The sequence below is a fragment of the Lepidochelys olivacea genome (genome assembly GCF_965140295.1).
Source record: "Lepidochelys olivacea isolate rLepOli2 genome assembly, chromosome: 11".
Classification (NCBI taxonomy): Eukaryota; Metazoa; Chordata; order Testudines; family Cheloniidae; genus Lepidochelys; species Lepidochelys olivacea.
Window position 1 is genome coordinate 56677212 of NC_140421.1, and position 22919 is coordinate 56700130.

At 40.4% G+C, this 22919-nt stretch overlaps 1 protein-coding gene across 4 annotated transcripts in view; it reads right to left on the reverse strand.

The window, feature by feature from the left end:
* Positions 1-22919, reverse strand: part of HECW2 (HECT, C2 and WW domain containing E3 ubiquitin protein ligase 2) — a 256577-nt gene that overhangs the window by 47201 nt on the left and 186457 nt on the right. For all 4 annotated transcript variants that reach the window (XR_014713565.1, XM_084643180.1, XM_084643182.1 and 1 more), the window contains 7 exons: positions 20956-21051; positions 16045-16195; positions 15543-15646; positions 13273-13397; positions 10873-11058; positions 1940-2074; positions 237-339 (listed from right to left, as the gene is read on the reverse strand). Coding sequence is in view for 3 of the 4 variants with exons in the window: in XM_084643180.1 (XP_084499306.1) it covers positions 237-339; positions 1940-2074; positions 10873-11058; positions 13273-13397; positions 15543-15646; positions 16045-16195; positions 20956-21051 (900 nt within the window). In the remaining variant the exon portion in view is untranslated. The remainder of the gene's footprint in view (positions 1-236; positions 340-1939; positions 2075-10872; positions 11059-13272; positions 13398-15542; positions 15647-16044; positions 16196-20955; positions 21052-22919) is intronic.

The following is a 22919-nucleotide window of genomic DNA, read 5'->3' on the forward strand; positions in this document are numbered from 1 at the left end:
AAGAAACCCTTTGCATTAACTAGCAAACATTTTGGTATTAATAAATTGGTCATGCCTGGAAGTTTTTCCACTATTACGCACACAAATTGAAATTCCATGATAGGGATTGATAACGGATAGAGCTAGCCATAACATACGGTAAAAGCAAAAATTAGAAAAACCCAGCAGTGCACACAGACATGCACAGTTAAATCAAAGTACACTTCCCTCAAGAGAACCTCCAAGCCCTGACATACCCACTGGAACCATGTCCTGGTACTGAGCCCTGCTGACTGTATTAAACGTGCTGGACGGTCTTGGTAGAACCGGTGGTCCTGAATGACGGGAATCCTCTCCTACCTAAAAGTACAGTAGTAATTATGGTCAGCACCAAGCAAATAACAAAACAAAACAAAAACACCTTCTTCATCATGGCCTAGATCTAAAAGACAGGAAACAATTCTCATGATGACTAAGAAAAGCACTAGAATCCAGCTCACACTCTCTCAGTTGGGTGGATTCTGCAGGGCACACACAAGTAAAAAGCACTAAAACAAAATTATTTTGTATCACCAAATAGAGCAGATGGAACTCTGAACTCACACAGGGAGCAAGAAGGTGTTATTTGTACAGAATTCTTTTTCACAGAAAAGCAACACTTGATTATGGTCACTACTAGGAATCGCTTTAATGTCAGAGCAACTTCTTGCTTTTGTGGGCTTGATCTTGTTGCATTACCATTGTTTTTTTGCTTTTAATTATTACTATTAATTCCTTTGACTTATTCCCGCTCCATTCTGTGCACTGAACATAGCAGGGAAGAACAAAGAGTTTATGATAATGTAATTACAGATTGCATCATATTATTAGAGATTGTATCAGAGTGTAGAGGGCAGAAAGCTGTCCTAAAGAGGCAGCACTAGTTTTCCCCCACTGCAAGAGAATTCTCAGGTCGTCATCAGCCACCCCCGAGTAAGGTACGTCAGGGGTGGGAAGCCGGGAAAATGCATGCAAGGAGTAAGGAAGCATTCCGGCAGACCCTCATCAGCTACAGTTGCTACTCACAGATAGCATAAATTAGAGCAGCCCTCTAGCTTCTCTAAATTATGCTGAGTGCAGTGTTGGTCCCTAACCAGACCTAAATGAGAGTGGAAACATGGCTTAGAATCACCCTCCGCACCCCTTTCCTCAACTTCAGTGAAGGTAAACTCAGTACAGTCAAGGAATGAGCCTACAGTATTTGCATATGCTTATAAACATAAAAATATCTTACAGTCAGGACATAATTTACTCAAAACCTCCTAGTGAAAACAATACAGTTCAAGAGCTTTGTAATCAGAACCCAAATACAGAATTTTTTATATTATAGATAAGGAGTTTTAAGCACTTCTACTTAGAATCCATGTTCTAAAAAGGTTATATTATTACTAGTGTAATATCATATGGACCACAACATTTAACGGTCTGACATTCTGTCAGTGGTAAGAAGAATTTTTACCTTTCTTGGTCTATAGTACCATGGAATAGATGGGAAAACGTTTAGTATAATGTTTAGGCGTGCATGCACACAAACTTGTTTTTCTAAATTAAATCGCCTACTTGCTTGGACACTTCCCAAGTCAGTGTGAATTGCTGTGCTAGTAAAAAACAGGCTACGGCTGTTTGGTGAAGAAATCTGTATTCAAGAGCCCTCCTGTGGTTTGATGGAGTTACTGCCCTTTAATAGCAGCAGATAAAATCCTATCAGATTATTAGCTTAATCAAATCAGACCTTTCCTTGTACAATAAAGGCCATCATTGGCTTTTCAAAAGGCAAGAACGTCTTTCGTTTGCAGGTGGATACCACACTGGCAGAACCATTAAACGACTGACAAAATAATGTTTGAATGGAATGATGTGAAAACTGGATGATCCTGAAATCCTTGTTAGCTAAGTAACAGGAGGAGCAGTTCAGGCTTACCTCACCAGCACTGTGGCTGCGCTGTCTGGTTAAGTGCTGTCGATGCACTAATGCACTAGTGGGCCTGCTACTCTGCAAGGGAAGCCGTGGGTCAATGAACGTAGTGGTGCGGGAATTGTGGTCAACAAAAAAAGCCTAGAAAAGGAAAAAGAAGATTTCAGAGTCAACATTCATTGTAACTTAGGAGCTTCCTAACTACACCTTCCTGCAGTAAGTACACCGGCAGGAGAGAAAGTGTGTGAGAGTTAAAGCACAGGAGGATCTGGGTTCCAGTCACTGCTTTGAGACTCTAGGAAATTATCTCACTGTGCCTCAGTTTTCCCCTTCTGTAAAACAAGGATAATGTGTCTGTCTCTCACAGGAGACTTATGAGATTTAATTCATTAATGTTTATACAGCATTTTGAGATCCTCAGATAGCCCACAACATGAAAATACCAAGACAAATCATGATTGTTCTTCTAGAAAAGAGGACGTGAATGTCTAACAGAAGTTATGTGAGCACATTCACCAGTTCATTTAATCTATATGCATCTAAAAGGAGGTCACTTAGTGGCAACAACATTGCACTTTAACAAGTTATTTATCATATCATTATAAATATAGATGGGGTGTGTACACGTCAAGCATATGATTATGTTCGAGGACACAGTGTGATTATAGGTTAAAAGGAGCTTTCACCATCCTTCTGCTAGAACTATTCTAGGTAGGCCAACTTAGAGAATCGACCAGGGATACAGAGAAGATGATGCCAAAAATATAAAAAAAGAATTTAAGGCAGGCCCAATGGTTTCCTGGGATAAGAAGAAATGACAAGTATTGACTGGTTAGCCATTTGCTGAGAGAAGGCCACGTGATCATGGGTCCTAAACCCGAAAAGCCTCAAGCTGCAATACAATTAGAGCAAAAAAAAAAAAAAAAAACAAAAAACCAAAACCCCCTCTCTATTCCAAGATAATTTAAACTTGTTCCAGTTTTAGTGTCACACTTGGGAACCATTTCCTTGCCATTCTCATGCTTTTGGGGATTTTCAGACACTGTGAAGGAGACACGTGGCACCATAGGGGGAGAAGGATATCTAGACTGAGAATCCACCCAGGCGATCCCAAGGCAGGTACATCAGCTCCCAAGGGAAGCAGTTCCTCCTGTCTGTTCAATGTCACTTCCTGGCCAGGAGAACTAGTAGCTGCCTTGTAGTTCTGACAGCCTGCTTATGCTCATGCCTCAGCCCCTGTTACTGCTCCTGGGCTCACTCCCACTTCAGCCTGCTCTGCTCTAGCTCATGCCGCTGCTCCAGTCTGCATCTGCGCCTGCCCCAGCTGGCTGCCCCGCAATTCTGACAGCCTTCTCCTCAGCTGGGAGTTTTGGCTGTTGAGGAGGAAAATGGCTACTTATCTTCTCATAAGTGTTGTTCTGCAAGATGCGTTGCACGTGTCCATTCTATTGTGTGCATGGCTGTGGAGGAGATGTCATGCACCAATGCTAGAGTTTCCCTAGCGGTACTTGTAAGGGTAACCTGGCTTCCTTGTGCCTGGATCTAAAGATATAAAGGGTGGAACCCACTCCCCCAACTCTCCTTCACTTCCTTTGAATGAGAATCACATAATGAGAGACTTTGATGTGCTGGGGAAGGAGGGTAGGTCACAGAATGGATATATTCAACACATCTTGAAGAGCAACAGTTTTTCCTTTTTCAGGAGATTACATAGGTCCATTCCAGTGGAGGTGACGCCCAAGCTGTTTTCAATGGAGATGGGGCTCAGAGTCCCATCTGAAGAGGGACTGTTGGAATGCTTTCCCAACATTCATGTCACCCCTTGAGGCGGTTATAATTTCATAATATCTAGCAAAGGTACATACACATCACTACCCTGGAAATATCAACGAGAGGACTGGTTCCTACAAAGCCAGTAGATGCTAAATGTGCTCTAGTTGAATGCACTGACAGTTTTTCAAGAGGTGTCAGAAGTTTGGCATTATAGCACACAAAAATGCAGCTGGTAATCCGTTTAGAAAGTCTGTGTCATCACAGGATGACCTCTCATTCTCTCTGCATAGGAAACAAAGAGCTGACAAGAAACCTGGAGGAGTTTTGTTCTATCCAGATAAAAAGCCAGAGTTCTGCACACATCCAGAGTATGCAGCTTTTGTTCATTTTTCTAAGCGTGTGGCTTTGGAAAAGAGACCAGTAAGTATATTGGCTGATAGTGGGGGCGATGGCTACTAAGAAGAGTACTTTAGACAAAAGATGTAACACTGAACAACTGACTAAGGACTCGAATGGAAGCCCCTTAAGAGCCTACAAAATTCAAGCCCTAAGGCAGGGCCAAATCCCAAATAAGTGGGCAAAGCCTATTCAATCATTTCAGGAATCTGGTTGCTATGGGATTAGTGAACATAGTCCTTACACCAATACAAGTGTGACATGTAGGAATTGCAGCCAGATGCACCTTGATCAAGCTGACTGCTAGATCTGACTCTTAGAGAGACAAAGTGGGTGAGCTAATATCTTTTATTAGACCAACTAGGGATGTAAATACCATTTAAAAAGTTAACTGTTTAAATTATTAAAATGTGTGGTTTAAACGGTTAACTGATTTAGCATGTGAGGCTGATCCTGCAGGCCGGTGCGGCTGGGACTGGGGCCGATCCGCTGGCATGGCTAGGGCCTCTCTGGCCGGGCGGTGCTGTTGTGCCAAGCGGCACGGCTGGGCCCGCTCCAGCTGGTGTGGTGCTGCTGGTCGGCCGGCGTGAGGTTAAGAGTTAAGGCAGATTAACTGGTTAACCTTTTACCTCCCTAGGACCAACTTCTGTTGGTGAGAGCCACACAGAGCTCTCCTTCAGGTCACAAAAGCTTGTCTCTTTCACGCACCTTGTCTCTCTAATATCCTGGGACCGACACGGCTACAACTACACTGCACACAGATCTGACTCTTTCAGGTGTAGAACAGAGTTCAAAATCTTCTAGACTGAAGATTAAGAGACACATATTGGTGGGTCACCCACATGGAGTAGTGTTTCCACTTATGGTAAGGAAGCTAAGGTGTAAGCAGAATATTCTGGATCGCTGCTGAACAGCATGCCACTTCTGGCATTAACCAACAAGAAACCAACTCTTGACGTGAAGCACTTGTTGAGTTGAGATGCAACACCTGACTGTGGTTTTATAAGATTATAGTCCTTGACTAGCTGGAGAAGCAAGGGACAGCCTGCGCAGATCAAAGTACAGGGTTGTCTTGGTCAGGCTGGGTCTATGAGGATCATCCTTCCTCTATTTGCCTTTCAATATCACTCTGGGAATGAGAGGTACTGGTGAGTAAGCATATAGTATATCATTGTTTCATGGAAATAGGAAAGTGTCTGATATGGAACCCTGACTGTGGCCAGCTTTGGAACAACAGTGGGGGCATACCCTGTTCTACCATGTTGCAAACATATCTACTGGAGGAATTCCCACAACTTGAAATACCGACACATTAGAGTTCATGGTCTCTGCTTAGATCAGCAGGTGTGAAGCCTTGGGAGTTATATAATTCCTTATATTGAAATCCCACTTCTTGACTGCCTCCTGACATAGGTTGTCTGACTTGGTGCTTGTTTACATAAAACATAGCTGTGGTGCACGCCATGAGCACCTGACCTGAATGAATGGGTGACAGGAACTGCTGACATGCTCAGAATGTTGCACGCTGCTTCACAGTTTGAGAACATTTATGTGTAGCCTGGCCATGTGAATAGACCACATACCTTGAGCTTGCAGCTCCCCACTCCATGATGGAAGCATCCATTTATGAAAGTCACTGAGGGGAGAACTGGTAAGAATGGGACTGCCCTGAACACAATGCCTGGGGGGATCCATCCATCCAGGGATGACAATACTCAGGCTGGGATGTATGCCAACTTGCCCAGGTGGTGTACCTCCTGGCACTAGACAGGTTTTAGCCATGCCTGCATACACAAGAGGTGGATCTTGGCTTGTGTGTCACATATGTACAAGTGGCCATGTGCCCCAGAAGCCTGAGGCAGTTTTACACTGTGGTTTACAGCTGCTTCTTGAAGCAAAGCCTGGACAAGCCAAAGCAATTAAAAATGAACTTTAAGAAAAAAACAAAAACAAACACCCAACTGGATGAAAAAACGAGTGCCACTAACTACTATGGATAATTATACACTAACTACATACACATTTAAAGGCAAAAGACTACCAAAGTACAACAACATGCTCCGACCATAGATGGTAAAAAAGGAACTGAAGGAGGATGCGGTGGTTCGCTCCACCCTTTATATCCTTGATTCCAGGCATGAGGTAAGGTAGGGCACCTGCCTGCCCACCCCTATTAGGGAAAACTTTCTGTTACCAGTGCATGAGACATGCACACACCCCCCCTCACCCCACAGTGGAATGGATATATGCAATCACTTGAAGATGAAATCAGAGTTCCTCTTAGAAGCTGTATGAAAATACACAGACAGAAAACATGAGTCATGCTATAGAAGAGATAAGTATTATTTACTATTGTGGGGAGCATAGGGTCACTTCTGGAAAGTTCACAAGACATAAAGGAGAACCAAAAGAAGCTTCAGACTATGGCATGGGACTACGATATCAAATTGTCCTTTTAGTTTTCAGGACAATGGGTTTGAGGTGTGGAAAGTTTGGAATTTGGGAAGGGGGGGTTGTCAAAGGGGAGAGGGATTGTATCTGTGTACTGTCCCTATTGTGACTATAATTTATGATTACTGTTTTGAAGTTTTCACTAAATAAATGTGAACGGAAAAGAAACTGAGGCTCCAACATATTGGGAATAGTTCAGCAGAGGACACCAAAACTCTTAAGGACCCTGACTGTCACGATGCTGTCTGGTAATCTGGAGCTAAAGAGAGATATGCCTTACAAATTGGTATCTGGGATGAGACAAACTTTATACAGGAAAACTATATACGTTTTGGTCAGCTGAGATATCTATAAATGTATAAATTAAGCATAATGTTTCTCTGTTGAATTTTGAAATGTTTTTGCTAATGGCAATGTTTGAGCCTCAGGCTAGTGGTGTCTACCTGGCAAAACAGTGATGTCATTTGTGACACTGGCTACACAGGATCCAGGCATTAAAGAATACTAAACTACTCTGTAAGCAGGATGGAACCTGTTTTACCAATTTCAATATTGGCTTTTTAAATTTCTGCAAGGAGGCAGAGGGAATGGGCCATGTCATCTTTGATATCTATGCCCCAGCTAATAGGTTTAATTCTCTTACTAGCAAGTGTCCAGTAATTCTTTTCAGGCACTGATATCTATTTTATCCAACCCTATCTATCAGTATTTTGAAGGAGGCAAGACAACCTTCCAAAGGCTGACTTCAATGTACCAACCTTATAATAGAGTATATTTAGAAAAACAAATAAAAACAATGATTCGATACGAAAAAAGTTACTTGTTTAGAACTTCCTTGCAGATGCCCAATTCTCTGATTAATGCAGCCATCTAACACCGCATATAATGCTTTTTTGTACCCACTTAAACTATGCTTAAAGATTATATTAAGGGTGATCATGTCTTATTAAGCATGAATGCTTTTAGGCCAGCCAGCAGCAGTCTATAATATAATAAAATGCAGATTTACTGCGCTGAAGCTTCCTTAAAGAAAGTCATTGGAACTTCAAGTCTCTGGGCTAATCTGGATGCTGACACCACAGCTGGAAACTGAGCTGAGCACGCACACATGTGCACACACATTAAAAAAAAAAATCCTAATTTTAAAGAAACTCCTATCACTGGTCCTGGCAAGGTACAGCCAGGAAACTTACAACAGTTGTGCAAAGTGACAGAATCTTGGTTTGACCAAAAATTAAATCCCTTCCCCCTCAAAGAACTATAGATTTTTAAATAAAAGTTATTTCAAATAAAGGCTGTGAATGCTTGTTTTAATACGTTACTTCATCAAGGTTCAACTTTATTTTAACATTCCCTAACACATACTATTTATACACTAGTTTTCTGTTTATACACTGGTTTTCTATGTATGATTTGCTTGCAAATCCAGGAAAGATTCTTTTTTTTTTAAAAAATATGAGAAGGCTGTTTAGTTTAGAGACAGGCATTTCAGAACTAGTTCTGCTTAAGCTTCCCCACAGAGTTCTATCAATGGACCTCAATTCACAGCCAATTGCGCAGATGTAAGAAACATCAGCATCTACTGGGGAGTAAAGCCCACTTGTCCCATTCTTTGTCTCTGCTCTAGCTGCTGATCTATGAAATAAGACACTTTAATCTTCTTCACCGCCATTGGCCTAATAATTTGTGTCATGAAGAAAAATATCCATATATCCTCTAACTGGCAGGGTCCCACTCAGTCATTCATCCTCTATATCACGATATATAAATCCAAGAATTCACTTGTGCACATGAGATATGTGTTTCATTTTTCACCTGCTGTCACCTTAAAAGTATGTTAAAGCATAATAAAAAGAAAGAATTTTTTAATTGCAGCACAACAGAGATGAGGTATGGTCACCATCAGCACAAGTACTAAGGCAAGTAGAAGATATATTTATGCATTGTGGCAAAAGTATTGGACAAGCAATGCACATGGCACAATTTAGGCCAACCAAGCCCTCATTTAGGTCATACACATGCTATGATTCCTCTACTGTACTGAATACATTTTTCTACTGTGACTCAGCTTCCACTGGTCACTGCGGAAGCAACTACTACTTGTGGAAAAGCCAATTCATAATGGTGAGAACCAGCAATCATGAGCTAGGACACAGAAAATACACTTCAAAATAAAGAGCTTCCTCTGAGGCTTTACTCAGTGCTTCCTCTGTGTTTTATTACGGCTGCATTAATCACGATCACCAAGTACTACACACAGAAATCCAGGGTTTGATTCTCCCTCTGGAGGATATGAGTAGCTCCTACTGAACTCAAAATGGAGTTACTCATATTCTTCAGGGAGAGAACTGGACTCCAGGAAATTTAAGGGGAAGGGATCAGTGAGACAGAGAGGAAGAGGAAGAAAAAGGAAGTTAAAATAATTGTATCTCCCCCACCATTTTTACACAATGTTTTCCTTAAAGCTGCAAAGTAATAAATCCAAGACAACAACATACCTCAAGCATATTTCTTGCCTTCAGTTTGGAGTCTGTTTGTATTCCTTTCAGGTGTCAAGCACATTACTCATGTGGACACGCAAACATTCATGGCTAAACATAGCCAAGAATTATAGACATAGGCACTTATTGTCTTAGTCAGACTATAGTCCTAACTGTTGCATGCAGTTTTGTTGAAGCTGTGTTGGTTCCTGGATATTAGAGATAAGGTGGGTGAGGTAATATCTTGTATGGGATCAACTTCTGTTGGTGAAAGAGAGAAGCTTTCGAGCTGCACAGAGCTCTTCTTCATGTTCTGGCAGGCTCTGGCGCTGCTTTGAGCTGGTGGGTCCTGGATTGTATGAAGCTTGCGTCTGATGATGAGCTTGGAGAGTTGGGCGGTTGCTTACAGGTCAGAAGAGGGGGTTCAGGAAAGATTTCTTTCAGGATGTGGTCCCCATCAAATATGGTCTGTACTTGTTTAAGGATACCTCCTACTGGTTCCAGTGTGGGGTCAAAGGTCACAGCTAGGGAGTATGGTTGGAGGGAGGTTTATTATACCCTTAGTTGTCACCTACCAGCTCACCCATGCAAAGAACCCATACAAAGTATCATTAAATAGTTACAATCCATACTTGATGACAACCACTTCCTGACAGAAATCTTCCCTGAAACCCTTCTCTGGCTTTCAAACAACCCACCACCTCACCAAGCTCATCATCAGAAGCAAGCACCCCACAGACTAGGATTCAACTCAGAGCAGCACCAGACCCTGCCAGACCAACAGACGCGAAACCTGCAGACATGTCTCCATTGCTACAACAATCAACACCCCCAACAACACACCTTTCAGAATCCATGAGTCCTACACATGCCTATTACAGCATGTGATGTACTTCCTACAGCACACAAAATGTCCCAACAACAATTATGCAGGTGAAAGCAGACAATTACTATGCTCCTGAAATGAACTCATACAATGATAAAAGACAAAAACACTGCATCACTTGTGGGTGAACCCTTTTCACAAAGTGCTCACCCTATATCTGGGTGCTTATAACCCCCACCCCCACGACCGGAGAGATGTTAACTGGCCATTTCACCTTGAAAGGTCCTTTAAAATATGTGAACTACTTATGCTAAACAATCTGTTCCACCTCGTATGTAGTTGTGACACTGAGTACATTTCACAGGCTTGAAGAACAAGTCTGGAAGCTTGAAAGCTTGTCTCTCTGACCAACAGAAGGCAGTCCAACAAAAGATATTACCTCCTCCACCTTGTCTCTCTCTAGTCCTAATTACCATTTATTTCTCACCCAAATAGATATCACTATCACTCCCTCACATGTTAATTCTAGTATACTTTTATTCTTTCCTATACCTATGCAAAGGAGAAAATGCCACTCTAGGTAGCACTAGTACAATGTAAGGCCACTGAAAATTCCCAGTGGTAGCTTCAACTTAACTTTTGTTTACTTAGCATTGAATATAAAATTCCAAATGTCACGGTCATACAAAAAGTAACTGTAATTGCCCCCTGCTCAACAATATTCAATAATATTTTCCCAAGGAAAGAAGCAGATCCAATATCACACCAACTTGAAAAAAAAGGAAAATTAATGTAGGAACCACAGAACAAATTTAAACTTTTACTTCTGAAATAAATATCATAACTTTTCTGACAATGAACATTTCTAATTCAAAGGATGGGTTAAAAGATCCTAATTCTTTTAAAGTGGCCAAACTACAGCCTTAAATCTAGAAGGCTTTTAAGAGCAGATGCCTCAATCCCATCATTACAAAGACAAAATCCAACCAGCATTACATGTGTGTTCCAGGTACCTTGCCCTGATGGTCATGCTTCATTTCCCAACCTCTCGGCAGCTCCAGCTGTTTGTTAGCAAACATATTGAGGAAGCCCACCAAATCTCGATTATGCTGGTAACGCTCAAAATGGTGGGTGTCCCGCCGGACTTTGGTGATCATGTGCTTCAAACACGTGTTGTTTGTAAACATGCGGTAGGCACTCTGAAAAATTCATAGTAAAATAATTTCAGGAAAGGACACAAGAAGTTAAACATCTACATAGACAGACAACAGTTGGATGAGTGTCCTACGTTCCAATGAGTGGATAATAACTTGAACCCCAAAGCACTTAAGCCTGAGTTCAGTGGGCACTGGTCCTTGCCCAGGAGCAGTCTCACTTGAATTCAACAGGACTGCTCACATGTTTAAAGTTATGCATGTTCTTTAGTGATTTGCTGAACTGGGGCCCTGACAATTAGATAAATAGTCAGCAATATGGAAGAATGGACATTAAAGAGAGAATAGCAGAATGGGAAGCAGTTATTAAATAAACATTTCCCAATATATTTGTTCATAAATGTTCTATTCTTGCAGGCTTTTCCAAAGTATCTATATTTTAATCAAACAAAAGTATTTAGCTCTTTTTCCCTGCAAAGGCAGCCTTCCTAATGTAAATTTATGGCCTGCAGCTCTAATAAACTTTGAAGGAAACTGTTTCCAGCTGAACAATAATAGCAGAAGAAAAGCCATGAAGTCTTCATTGCCTGACTCTATTCACCCAATGAGGTGCAAACTATATTTTCCAGCATTCCACTTCACTGATGTTGGTATAGTTATGACTGCTTCTTCTAGCAGTAAAATTGGCCTAAATTGCAGAGACTTCACAATGCCTTCTTAAGCATTCTCTTAAGGGTAATATATATAGAATAATGTAGCCATTGTACCTGGCAACAAAACTGAAAGTGTATTATAGTATGGCACTATATTCTTTTATGGAAAGTCACCAGGGATTGACATTAACATTGTTTTGACCTACTTGGATTCTAAAAGGACACTTGGCGTGTTTGATTGTAGCTCTACATAAACAAAAAGAATGAAAGTCACAGAAATACACATGCCTTTTTTTCATCAAACAAAAATGGACCCCTGCCTTATGAATTAAAGATGCAGCTATGCAGGCTAGATTCCATGCAGCTGATTGGAACGATACACACACCATACGATTAAAACTAACACTGCCCAGTAGTTTTAAAGCCACTGAATTATTAACAGGAGTACTTGCAACAGTGAAGTATTCATTACATTATTTCTATTTATAACATGCAAGGAAAAAATACTGAACAGAAAAACCTATGTAGGAAAGAGACTATTGGAGAATAAATAGGGAAAACTTTAAATCAAATATGGGGGAAAACAACACAAGAGGCCTCTTTTATTCAATGATTTCTAATGTACTTTCATATAAAATAGGTGAGTATGAATATGCTCTACTTAAATCCTCAAAATAATGTAACTTGAATAGTGCACACAACCGGCCATCTGCAGGGGTGTATTTAACCCTTCATAGGTGGATCACCTGTTGCAAGAAGCACATTAGTTATGTTTTGCAACATAAGACTGGGCAAACAGATAAGCCAAAAGTAAAAACTAAAGCACTGTAATGCCTCTAAGGGCAGTTTGTATATCACACCCAGCTCCAAAAGAACACACATCCAGCTCCAAAAGAACGCACTAAAGCAGTAGGATTTCCTACATCTGCCTGAATACACTTACCAGTCATGTCTGTAGATTGTAAGCTGTTCAGGGCACAGATTTATTTGTTTGGCACCTTCCCTCTATTGTATAATGCCATATACACTTACAATGCTGTATACGGTAGAAGCCATTACAAAGTTAATATTTACCACCATTACTGGAGTGATATCTGATAATGCAGAGATTCACTGTGTGTAAAGTAGACAATAACTGAAGCATCTCAAATAACATGTTGGTAAATGGGTAAATACTGGTTCTTTAACAGTTATCACTGTAAATAAACAAATAAAATAAATAAAATACCAAAACAAACAAACAAAAAAAGATTCACCATTGCATCACTCTAGTTTTCTGCACATCTAATGTAATGCAGTGGTGAACCAGACCCATAACAAATAAACGCTGCAGTTCCGCAGCACAGATGAAGTCGAAAACCTTGACTTGACTTAACAGCTGGTATACTGCCAATTTTCCAGTGTTTTCATGGATATGCACAGTTTGAATAGTAAAGTAATAAATGCCCCATACTGAGTAGCTCATCACATAGTTTCCTTTTTCATATCTTAGCCTCAAAATATTGAGTAAGATTTTTGTATATAAGAAAAATACAGAGACCACAGATGTGCCCATATTTATCAACATATATTTATGAAATTGCATGTCGGTATACACTGTACTCACAGGGTTAGAATGCAGCACTGTAAAGAACTCTGGACTGATAAGGAATTTCACCGGAGGAGACTGCAGCAATAAAGTAAGCCTGGATCTGGAGGTAGAGTGAGGCAGAACATTCTCCCTTCGGAAATCTAACAATGAAGTGAGTGACAAAGGTTTCCAGTAATAACTTTTAACAAAACCTCACTGCAAACAATGACACTGATTTGCATTATACACTCATGATAATTCCTTGATGGACATTTCTCTCTGGTTCTTAAAACAGTCTCTACATAAGTGTACCTCAAATAATCCTAATTTATCAATGCATGTTTGCTGAAGATATCAGAGGTTTCCAGGGTAACAGTGCAGTAATAGTTTTTAATGTTTTCTGATGTAAGATATACAGAAGTGCCGCTCTTACAAATCAGTATTTACCCACAGTCACCACACAATGGTACTTGGGATACAAGAGCCATATTCCTACAAATGGAAAAGGCGGCAACTGTGGTGTGTCAGATACCATTGTGCTGTAACTGCAGACAAATACTGATTGTTTTTAATGCCAACCAACGTGAATACGTAGCTCATGAAAGCTTATGCTCTAATAAATTGGTTAGTCTCTAAGGTGCCACAAGTACTCCTTTTCTTTTTATAAAATTAATGTAATTTGTTATATGTTCCACTTCTCCTACTACAAGATAGCCAGCAATGAAGCACTGATCAGTTGTACAGTATTTAACCAAAATGCTCACACAATGGAGGAAAGAAAAAGTTGGGTACGGAAATCGATTTCAGTTCCATGTTTCCAGATGGATATGATAAACATTTGGGTGTCCCTTGAGCAGCCGCTTTTGCTTATTGATTTCTCACAAATATCATGAACCGGAGAGGATCCATGGATATCATCTGTTATATTCTTTCAACTAGAAAGGGCAACTAGTAAGCCTCTTTTAAAACAAACAGGAGATTTGGATACAGATTTTAAAGTAGATGGGAGATTGTAAACATAGATTGGGATCATGATCGTACCCAGGTCCACCAAAAATCATGCCATCTTCCATCCTTCACAAGCCCATTCTTTTATGTGTGTGACAATATGCACAGGGTCATCCTTCCTCACTAATTCTGGGAAGTCCAGCCACCCGTAAATGACAAATGAGCTCCGTTAGGAAGAACACTATACTTTAAAAAACTAGAGTATATAACTTAATAGAGGAGACAGGAAGAGGGAAAGGACAGGTGTTAAGTGGGAATAAAAGCTGAGGGAAGAACAGGGACTTCGAAGGGGGGGGTGATCGGAGAGAGACAAAAGAAGGAAGGAAAAGAAACGCAAATGGAGAAAGATAGGGAACATAATAAAGGAGGGGAGAGTGGGAAACAAAGGTACTATCTGAAACAAATATGGAGAAAAATATGTCAGGCATTGAAGGAGTTCTGAAAAATGGAAGAGAAGAGAGATGAATAAGAGGAGAAAAAGATTCTTAGAGCTACTGCTCATGCAGTATTTCCCTCAATTCCTCCCACTGTATGTCCATCATAGGGACGCTGCCTTATTCTCAGATGACATTCTCATCACTTCTTTTGTGAAAGTCAGTAGTAGAACATCTAATTAGCTTCTTGGCACCTCCAGCAGTCCCTGTGCCCCTCCCCCCATTGCCAATAATGAAATTATGCACTGAGAAAGACCCTGACTTTTGGCTTCAAGGGGTTAACTTTAACAATGGAAAAACAATGGAAAAACCTCACAATTTCAGACTTGAAATTGCCTGACAAAATGGAGGATTCAGGTTACTTCTCAGATATATAATTCTGCTGGTTTAATTCATTCAAACTCTAAGCTCATCTTCCCTGACATTAGCAACAGAAGCAACACTGATAATAGCTCAGAAGTCAAGAGAAGAAGGGGAATTCATATTAACAGAGTGAAAGGAATTACTACAGAATAGCCTGCTGTTCTCTCTATGCCACCAATAATAATACTAATCACTAAAAAAGTTGACAGCTGCAGAACATTTTTATGCAAATGGCCTACATTAGCCATTTACATAGCTTCCTAACGTGAGAGAGTAAAGAAGCTGAAAAACACACACACACACACACACACACAGTTCTTCAACATGCTGATTGAATAAGTCCTAATAAGCCGAGCCATCGCCTGCAGAAACAGGACAGTAAATGATAGTAAACGGTGATCCAGTTCTATGCAGACAGAAAATAGGGTTCTCCTTATCTTGCTCTCGCTAAATGGCTGATTGGCTGAACTCTCCATTGATCGACATCAGTTTTATTTTTACCTGCATTAGAATGATGGAAGTCAGTATCCTCTCCAGCTCCATCAATGGCATGTGGGTGCTCTTCAGGCCTATCATTAGTCATCGTTCGACGAATACTCTGATATCTAGAATTACAAGACTGGATTTACATACACTACAGGGTGAATATACCCTACATCTGGCGCTAGGAAACTTCAACTACTGAAGCTTGTTTCATTTGCTTTTTCTCCCGTGCAGCCTAAAATCTACTGATGTCTGATTATTCATAGCCTTCTGTGGCCTGAATTTTTGTGGTTCCTTACCCATTGTTTTTGGCCAGGTTGCCATTGAACATTAATGGAACACAGATTATAGTAGCCTGCATCCAGATTCAGGGGGACATTCAGAAGAACCACACTTAAGATACACTAGTCTACAAAAGACGGCGCAGAGCTACTCATGGTAGCAGCTGGGACCTAGTCCTCATGCCAAGCACACTTTTGGTACTATAAACTTAATAATCACGGACAACAACAATTCTTACCGGCGATTCAGCTGCTCCATTTGCTGTATAGAATTTGACCTCTGGAGGATCTGTGGGGCTGGAGGAGCTGTGGGTCGCTGCCATGTTGTTGTTCTGTTTACATGATCCACGTAGAATATCCTCCCATGGCTGTCGATTCGGGCCTCCCAGTCTGAACAGCAATAAATCGTCATGAGGTATGATTTTTCTTTAAATTTTGCTGCTTTTTAAACTATACCTATTGTCCTGAGTTTCTATTTCTCTTCTACAAGATTCCTTCAATCCAGCACTTTTTGATTGCCCTCTGTCTACATGACTCATAGCTAAAACCCCAGGCTTCTCTCAGATGTTATTCCACAAATCAGCCTCCCACTGTCCTGAGTTTTTACAGAATTCACATGTAATATGGATTATCCAATATGTGCTGATGCTCCACTGACTAGGGAGTGTGTGACCCTCGGCAGAATCTGTGTGTTCACACCCTATGCACTAGTGCAATGATGTTTTGTACAAAATATGCCTTGTGAGGTATCATTTGAAAACTACCACCACACTGGTCAATAATATCATTGTAAAATATATGTGACAATGCTGTATGTGAAATTATGGATACTCATTGATATTATGCTTTAAAGTCTGTGACTAAAAGGTGTTTAAACCAAGCATGCAAGGTGGAATGGATTAACAGGTTTTGTCCAGAAAAAAGGAAAGAGGGTGTGGCCAAATTCAGTGGGCTATTTATTTGTATTGTAGGTGGCAGCAGGAAGAGATAATTTGCACTTTAGCAATCACCAGCAGAGGAGGAACCAGCATAGAGCCTTATCTTCCAGAACCCATGGCTCGTTTACTGAGCATGAACTAATTAACTTTATTTGGGGATAGCCTTCAGAAGAATACATTTCAGAGGGTCACTGGACTATATGAAAGGGGAAGCAACCATCTAAATTATCCTTCACCATAAGGAGACAAAGAAACCAAGTGATTTGACCTCTGTGAGGGGTCCTAGCCAGGCCAGTCAGTAAAAATTTGGAAAGAAGACTGTGGGTGAGAGAAAGACCTTCTTGAACAAAGACTATCTTGCTCGGTGAGTGTTTTCACTTTTATTTGCTTGCGTCCTTTAATTTTAACTCAGTATCACTTAACCTGTGCTCTTCTGTGCATACATTTGTTTTACTTTTAAACTTAATGAACCCAGCACTGTGTTTGAACTGAAGTGATAGTTAACTCTGATTAAAGTAATAAGCTGTACTTTTGTCTCTTTAAAGAAGCAATAAACCTTACTGCTTCCTTAAGTGTTCCAGAGGAGGGCTGGATGCTTCCCGGCAGCCAGACAGTTTTGGGAAATTCAGGACTGGGGTGTATGTTGGTGTCACCCTGCAAGTAGTAACCACAGGTTGTGTTGTAGGCAGGCTACTGGGGTCAGAGTGCTGAACCAAGGCTTCACAGCACCCAGACACAAGGGAACTGCATGCTTGTCTGCTGGTGCCCTGGATGTGAGCTACAGCAACAGAACATTTAAGGCACTCAGGATTACAGGGCAGACAGTGACACAACCTCTCAGTGGGTTTGTACCCCAAAACATTACAGAGTGTGAATCCCAAATTAAACAATTCAAGATATTTGGGTTCACTCACTTCATCTGCAGTATGCTGTGATGCAGTCATTGAAGTTTACGGCAGGTCAGAAGGCCAGGTCAAGTTCCATGCACCAAATGAGCTCCATTTAAGCCCGAATATATAGATTTAAGCAGAACTTCAGGGCTTGTCTACACTACCTATCAGATCAGCGGGCAGCGATCGATCCAGCAGGAGGGGATTTATCAGACGCGATAAATCAACAGCTGAGCGCTCTCTCGTCAACTCCGGTACTCCACCAGAACGAGGAGCACAAGCGGAGTCGACAGGAGAGCGTCGGCTGTCGACTTACCGCAGTGAAGACACCGCGGTAAGTAGATCTAAGTACATCAACTTCAGCTACGCTATTCACATAGCTGAAGTTGCTTATCTTAGATCGACCCAGTACAGTAGTGTAGACAAGCCCTGAATTGCACCTTTATAGAACAGAGGTGACCTTTGTAAATCTTAACTAGTTGTTTTGATTTTGATACTATTTTTGACAGCTGAAAAAACCGACCACTAGGTAAGGCAGATTAGTTAATGATACATAATGTGTATTTCATTGTGATAAATTACTCTTTAGAGAGGAAAGATTATATTAAATGCTCTTCCAGTGCTGCAGTGTATTACTATGATAAATGAAAAACCACAATCAGCTAAGCATCCCTTAGCAGAATTCACACACACAGTAGAGTACTAACAAGAGACTGTGGAAAACAACCAGGCACATTCGTAGGGAAAGCAACAAATAAATGGAAGGAGACAACCTTAATTACTTGCATAGAAGCTTGTTTACCTCTCAGGATATTTCAGAGTATATAGAGATTTTATATTCAGGTGAAAAAGGCCTTTCTAGAGGGAAATTTGCCTCTATTTAGCACATATATTCTCCACTCCTTTCTTCAAATCAAGTTGCAGCTGAACAGTGTTGTGCTAAGAGTGTTAAGATCCCATTCCGGAAAAGCACTTGTGAATATGATTAACTTTAAGTATGTAACTAGTCTATTTTCTTCAAGTTAAGCACAGGCTTAACTGCTGCGATGCACTGAGACTGCAAAGTCATTACTGAGGCAACCATTCAGATTACTGCCTCCTTCTATCAATTAAACTGGATGCAAACGTGCTTACAAAAATATATTTTTAAAACAAAAGCTTGGAAGTACAGTGAATTTGCATAGTTTCTATGCAGTTAATCAAGGTTTTAGAATACCAGGTCATCTGTTTTTTGCTTTCCCTATTAATACAGTGAGTAATTTGTAAAATCAGCATATGGTATATGTATATTGCATAAATAATATATATTTTTCTAATTTTTGATCATCATCTATATGGCAACTGGAATAACTATTTTTCTTCTGTCTCAGCTTGAAGCAACACCACCAAGAACGTATCCCAAAGCACCTTGAGACTGTGGTACGCTGCCCACAACCTTTGACTGAATAAGCATGTTCCATTACAGTGAGTGTTGCTCCAGATAACATCACAATATTAATAATGTAACATTCAAGCACATTTGCAGACAGAAAAACTGAATCCAGATGGCATTTAGTGTTTTTTTCTGGTTTAAGTTTTATTCATAGCAGCACATGGATAATCTGTATATACCCTTGCACTGTGCCTTGATTTTTTTTTCCTCTAAATACTTATAGAAGTATAGAGGCAGGGAGCAGGGAGGGAATATCAAGGCTCAGTATTCGGTACAAACACACACACACCCTCCTAGTAAATGACAGTGTTGCAATATTATATTGCAAAACAAAATGTAAATATTATGAGATTTTTTTTGAAAGGTAACAATTATAGCAGACACAGCTTATGAGAAAAATAAGCAGTTTGTATATACATCACTGCAGTATAAAAGCCACCTCTCAAATGTTTCTAATTTATTATATCTTGACTTGATCTCATCTAAATATTTCCTGTAAATGTCCTGTATCTTGTCAGTGAGAAAAGTGATGAAAATGCCAAAAATACTTATCTCCCCCAGGCAGGACTCTGAAAAGAGATACTGTGTTATGAGAAATTTTAAATTAAGGTGTAGGGTGCTAACATTCTCTTTGGCTGACCTGGTAGTTGGGGATTTTTGAATGACAACACTATCATGACCATTTGTTGTAACAGAATCAAACTGTAGCAAGAGGATAATGGGCTTCATACAGTACTCCTCTGAGGTGTCTCGTTACTAATGCCAACACAATCCTATTCCATATGGCAAGATTAATATCTTACTTTTTATTAAATTAAATGGGGAAAAATCCTGATCCCATTAAAGTCAAAGGGAGTTTCTTTTCTGCTGTTTGACATCAGTCTTCAAAACCACCTGCCTACTCTCACCACCCCTTGGGAAACAAAGAATAAGTAGTCAGGGCTGATATAGGTTAGTGATTGTCTACGAAGGTGATGTTGGTAATTGGCCTCCATATTTGGGGTGGGGAGGGAGTGGGGGTAAACAATGTTTCCCCACTAGCAGTGTACAGGTAGATGATATAATCCTTCCCCTTCAAATATTTAATACTGACTGGGTTATCACTGGGCCAGGGTTATTCATGTGCATTAGTCAAGTAATTGAAAGCAACGTGCTAGCCACATCTACAATATTGAGTAACGATTTCTAAGCCAATTTAGAGGCATCCAATAGTTAAAATAAACCTAGATATTAAACTATGTCCAGAGTGTCTTCATGTCCTCCACAAAACAAAAACAATTAAAATAACAAATGTTTAATTTCTTTTCACAACTAATTGTATCACCATTCCACTAATGATCGCTCTTTGGATCCATCAGCAATGAGAACATTAGCGCCCTACACCTACTGCATCCCGTGAATAATAAATATATCCCATGACACAACAGCTGAAAGCAGGAAGGCTAAAGCTTCAAGTTCTCGCTTTCCAACTGATCCTAGAACTCCAGTTAGCACTGTGTGTCGTGGAGTTACGTTATTTCAGTGTAAATCTCCACCAGCTTTGAAGTACTCCACAGCTTCCAGAGTCCTTGGATATCTTTGCTTCCTAGCCCTTACCACAGCACATCACCCCACATCACCACTCATCTGGATCACAAGTTGAAAAGGCAGTTTCTTTCCCCCATACCTCTCTACCAATTTCATTTAGTGGACGACCACAAGAGGTTTAATCAGCACAGCACATTGTGGTACTTCCTAAACCGAACAGTCTCTCTTACAAAACATTTCATAGCCTTGTTCCCCACATAGAACTCCTCTGCTGAGCTTCGTTCTCGTTGAATTACAGGGCCATATTACTCCTAGAGTAGCTCATATCCTGAACATTTTGATTAAAGTAAAACAGAATCTCACTTGGTGGCAGAGCCTCATCCACTCTCTGATATCGGCTAGCATCCTGACGTACTGAAGGTAGAGACCTCAAAGTCTGGTGGCCATTGGCTTGGGAACCTAGAAATAAACAGAGAAGACATTCTGCTATTTTTTCATTCAGTGCTAAGAAGCTGTTGAGTGACCTCTGAATTGAGCGGCACAGTGAACTTGGATTCCGTCTGTAATTTCAAGTCTCAGAGGGGGCACCAACTCACATCTGGCCCCTCAGACAGCATGCAGACCACATGGAACCACTGCGGAAACCCAATTTAAATACAGTAACTGCTGCTTTAAGATCTTAAGGCCAAGTTCTATATTGGGGTTCATGGCTGCAACTCCACTGATTTCAGTAGAATCATGCAAATTTACACTACAAGGGAATTTGGCTCTTAGTGTCTGGATAGTAGGACAACAGAGGTCTGTTGAACATACTTTAACAAGATCTCCCACAAAAATAATTTCTCTTAGTCACGTAAGCAAGGGGTGAGGGCTGCTCAGTGAGAGAAGGGATAAAGGATTCTACTTATTGGTTTGTTCCCTTAAATGGGGGGAGAGAATGCCATTTGTCAAGATTTCTTATATTACTAATTGACAGGTTTCAGAGTAGCAGCCGTGTTAGTCTGTATCTGCAAAAAAGAAAAGGAGTACTTGTGGCACCTTAGAGACTAACCAATTTATTTGAGCATAAGCTTTCGTGAACATGCATCTGACAAAGTGAGCTGTAGCTCATGAAAGCTTATGCTCAAATAAATTTGTTAGTCTCTAAGGTGCCACAAGTACTCCTTTTCCTTATGTAACTAAGTGCACTTCACTGGAAAGATGTACACATTGTTGCTGAAAAATATACCAACCATACTAAAAGTATACACAACTTGTACACTCTGGGTGAAATCCTGGCGCTACTGGAGTCAAATGACAAAACTTCCATTGACTTTAATGGGGCTGGGATTTCACTCTCTGTGTAGGTGGCGTGTGAGGATTCTGAGAGAGTCTGGGAATATTGTTTCCAGGGATATTTTGGTGCAATCTGGTACATTCAGAAGTCTAAATGTTATTCTTCAAAAGTATTTGATGTACTTCAGATAAGCCTTCACTGGCAGGGATGACTTACTGTAACAGTATCCAGCATGTGATCAACTCCATCAGAGGCTGGCGGTCATCCCAGGCCTCCTCAAATATGGCGGTGAAGTGCTACCAAGGAACTCCCAAGAGTCCCACTTCATCACCAGAAAAAGGAAGTGAATGAATACATGGTAAATTATGACTAGGGACAAGTTATTTATTACAATATATTACTACTTACACTGAAGTTAGGTATGACATGCAATTTTTATATCCTAAATTAGCTTTACAAGTAATTGTTGTAAATAGAATGAATGTATGAAATCTCTTCCCACGGACAGACATGTTTGAGCAGGTCAGAATTTGTAAATGAGAGGGGAATCAGCTTTAAATCTGATAAATAATTCTTTAAAAAATAGAGCTTTTTTCCTCTTTGCACTTTAGAGTGGAGAAGGATCCTTGACACATCATAAACTCTAGGGTACAGATGTTGGGACCTGCATGAAAAACCCCCACAAGCTTATTTTTACCAGCTTAGGTTAAAACATTCCAAAGGTACAAACTATTTTACCTTTTGTCCCTGGACTTTATTGCTGCCACCACCAAGCGTTTAACAAATATAACAGGGAAAGAGTGCACTTGGAAATGTCTTTCCCCCTAAAATCCCCCCAAGCCCTACACCCCCTTTTCTGGGGAAGGCTTGATAAAAATCCTCACCAATTTGCATAGGTGAACACAGACCCAAACCCTTGGATCTTAAGAACAATGAAAAAGCAATCAGGTTCTTAAAAGAAGAATTTTAACTAAAGAAAAAGTAAAAGAATCACCTCTGTAAAATCAGGATGGTAAATACCTTACAGAGTAATCAGATTCAAAACACAGAG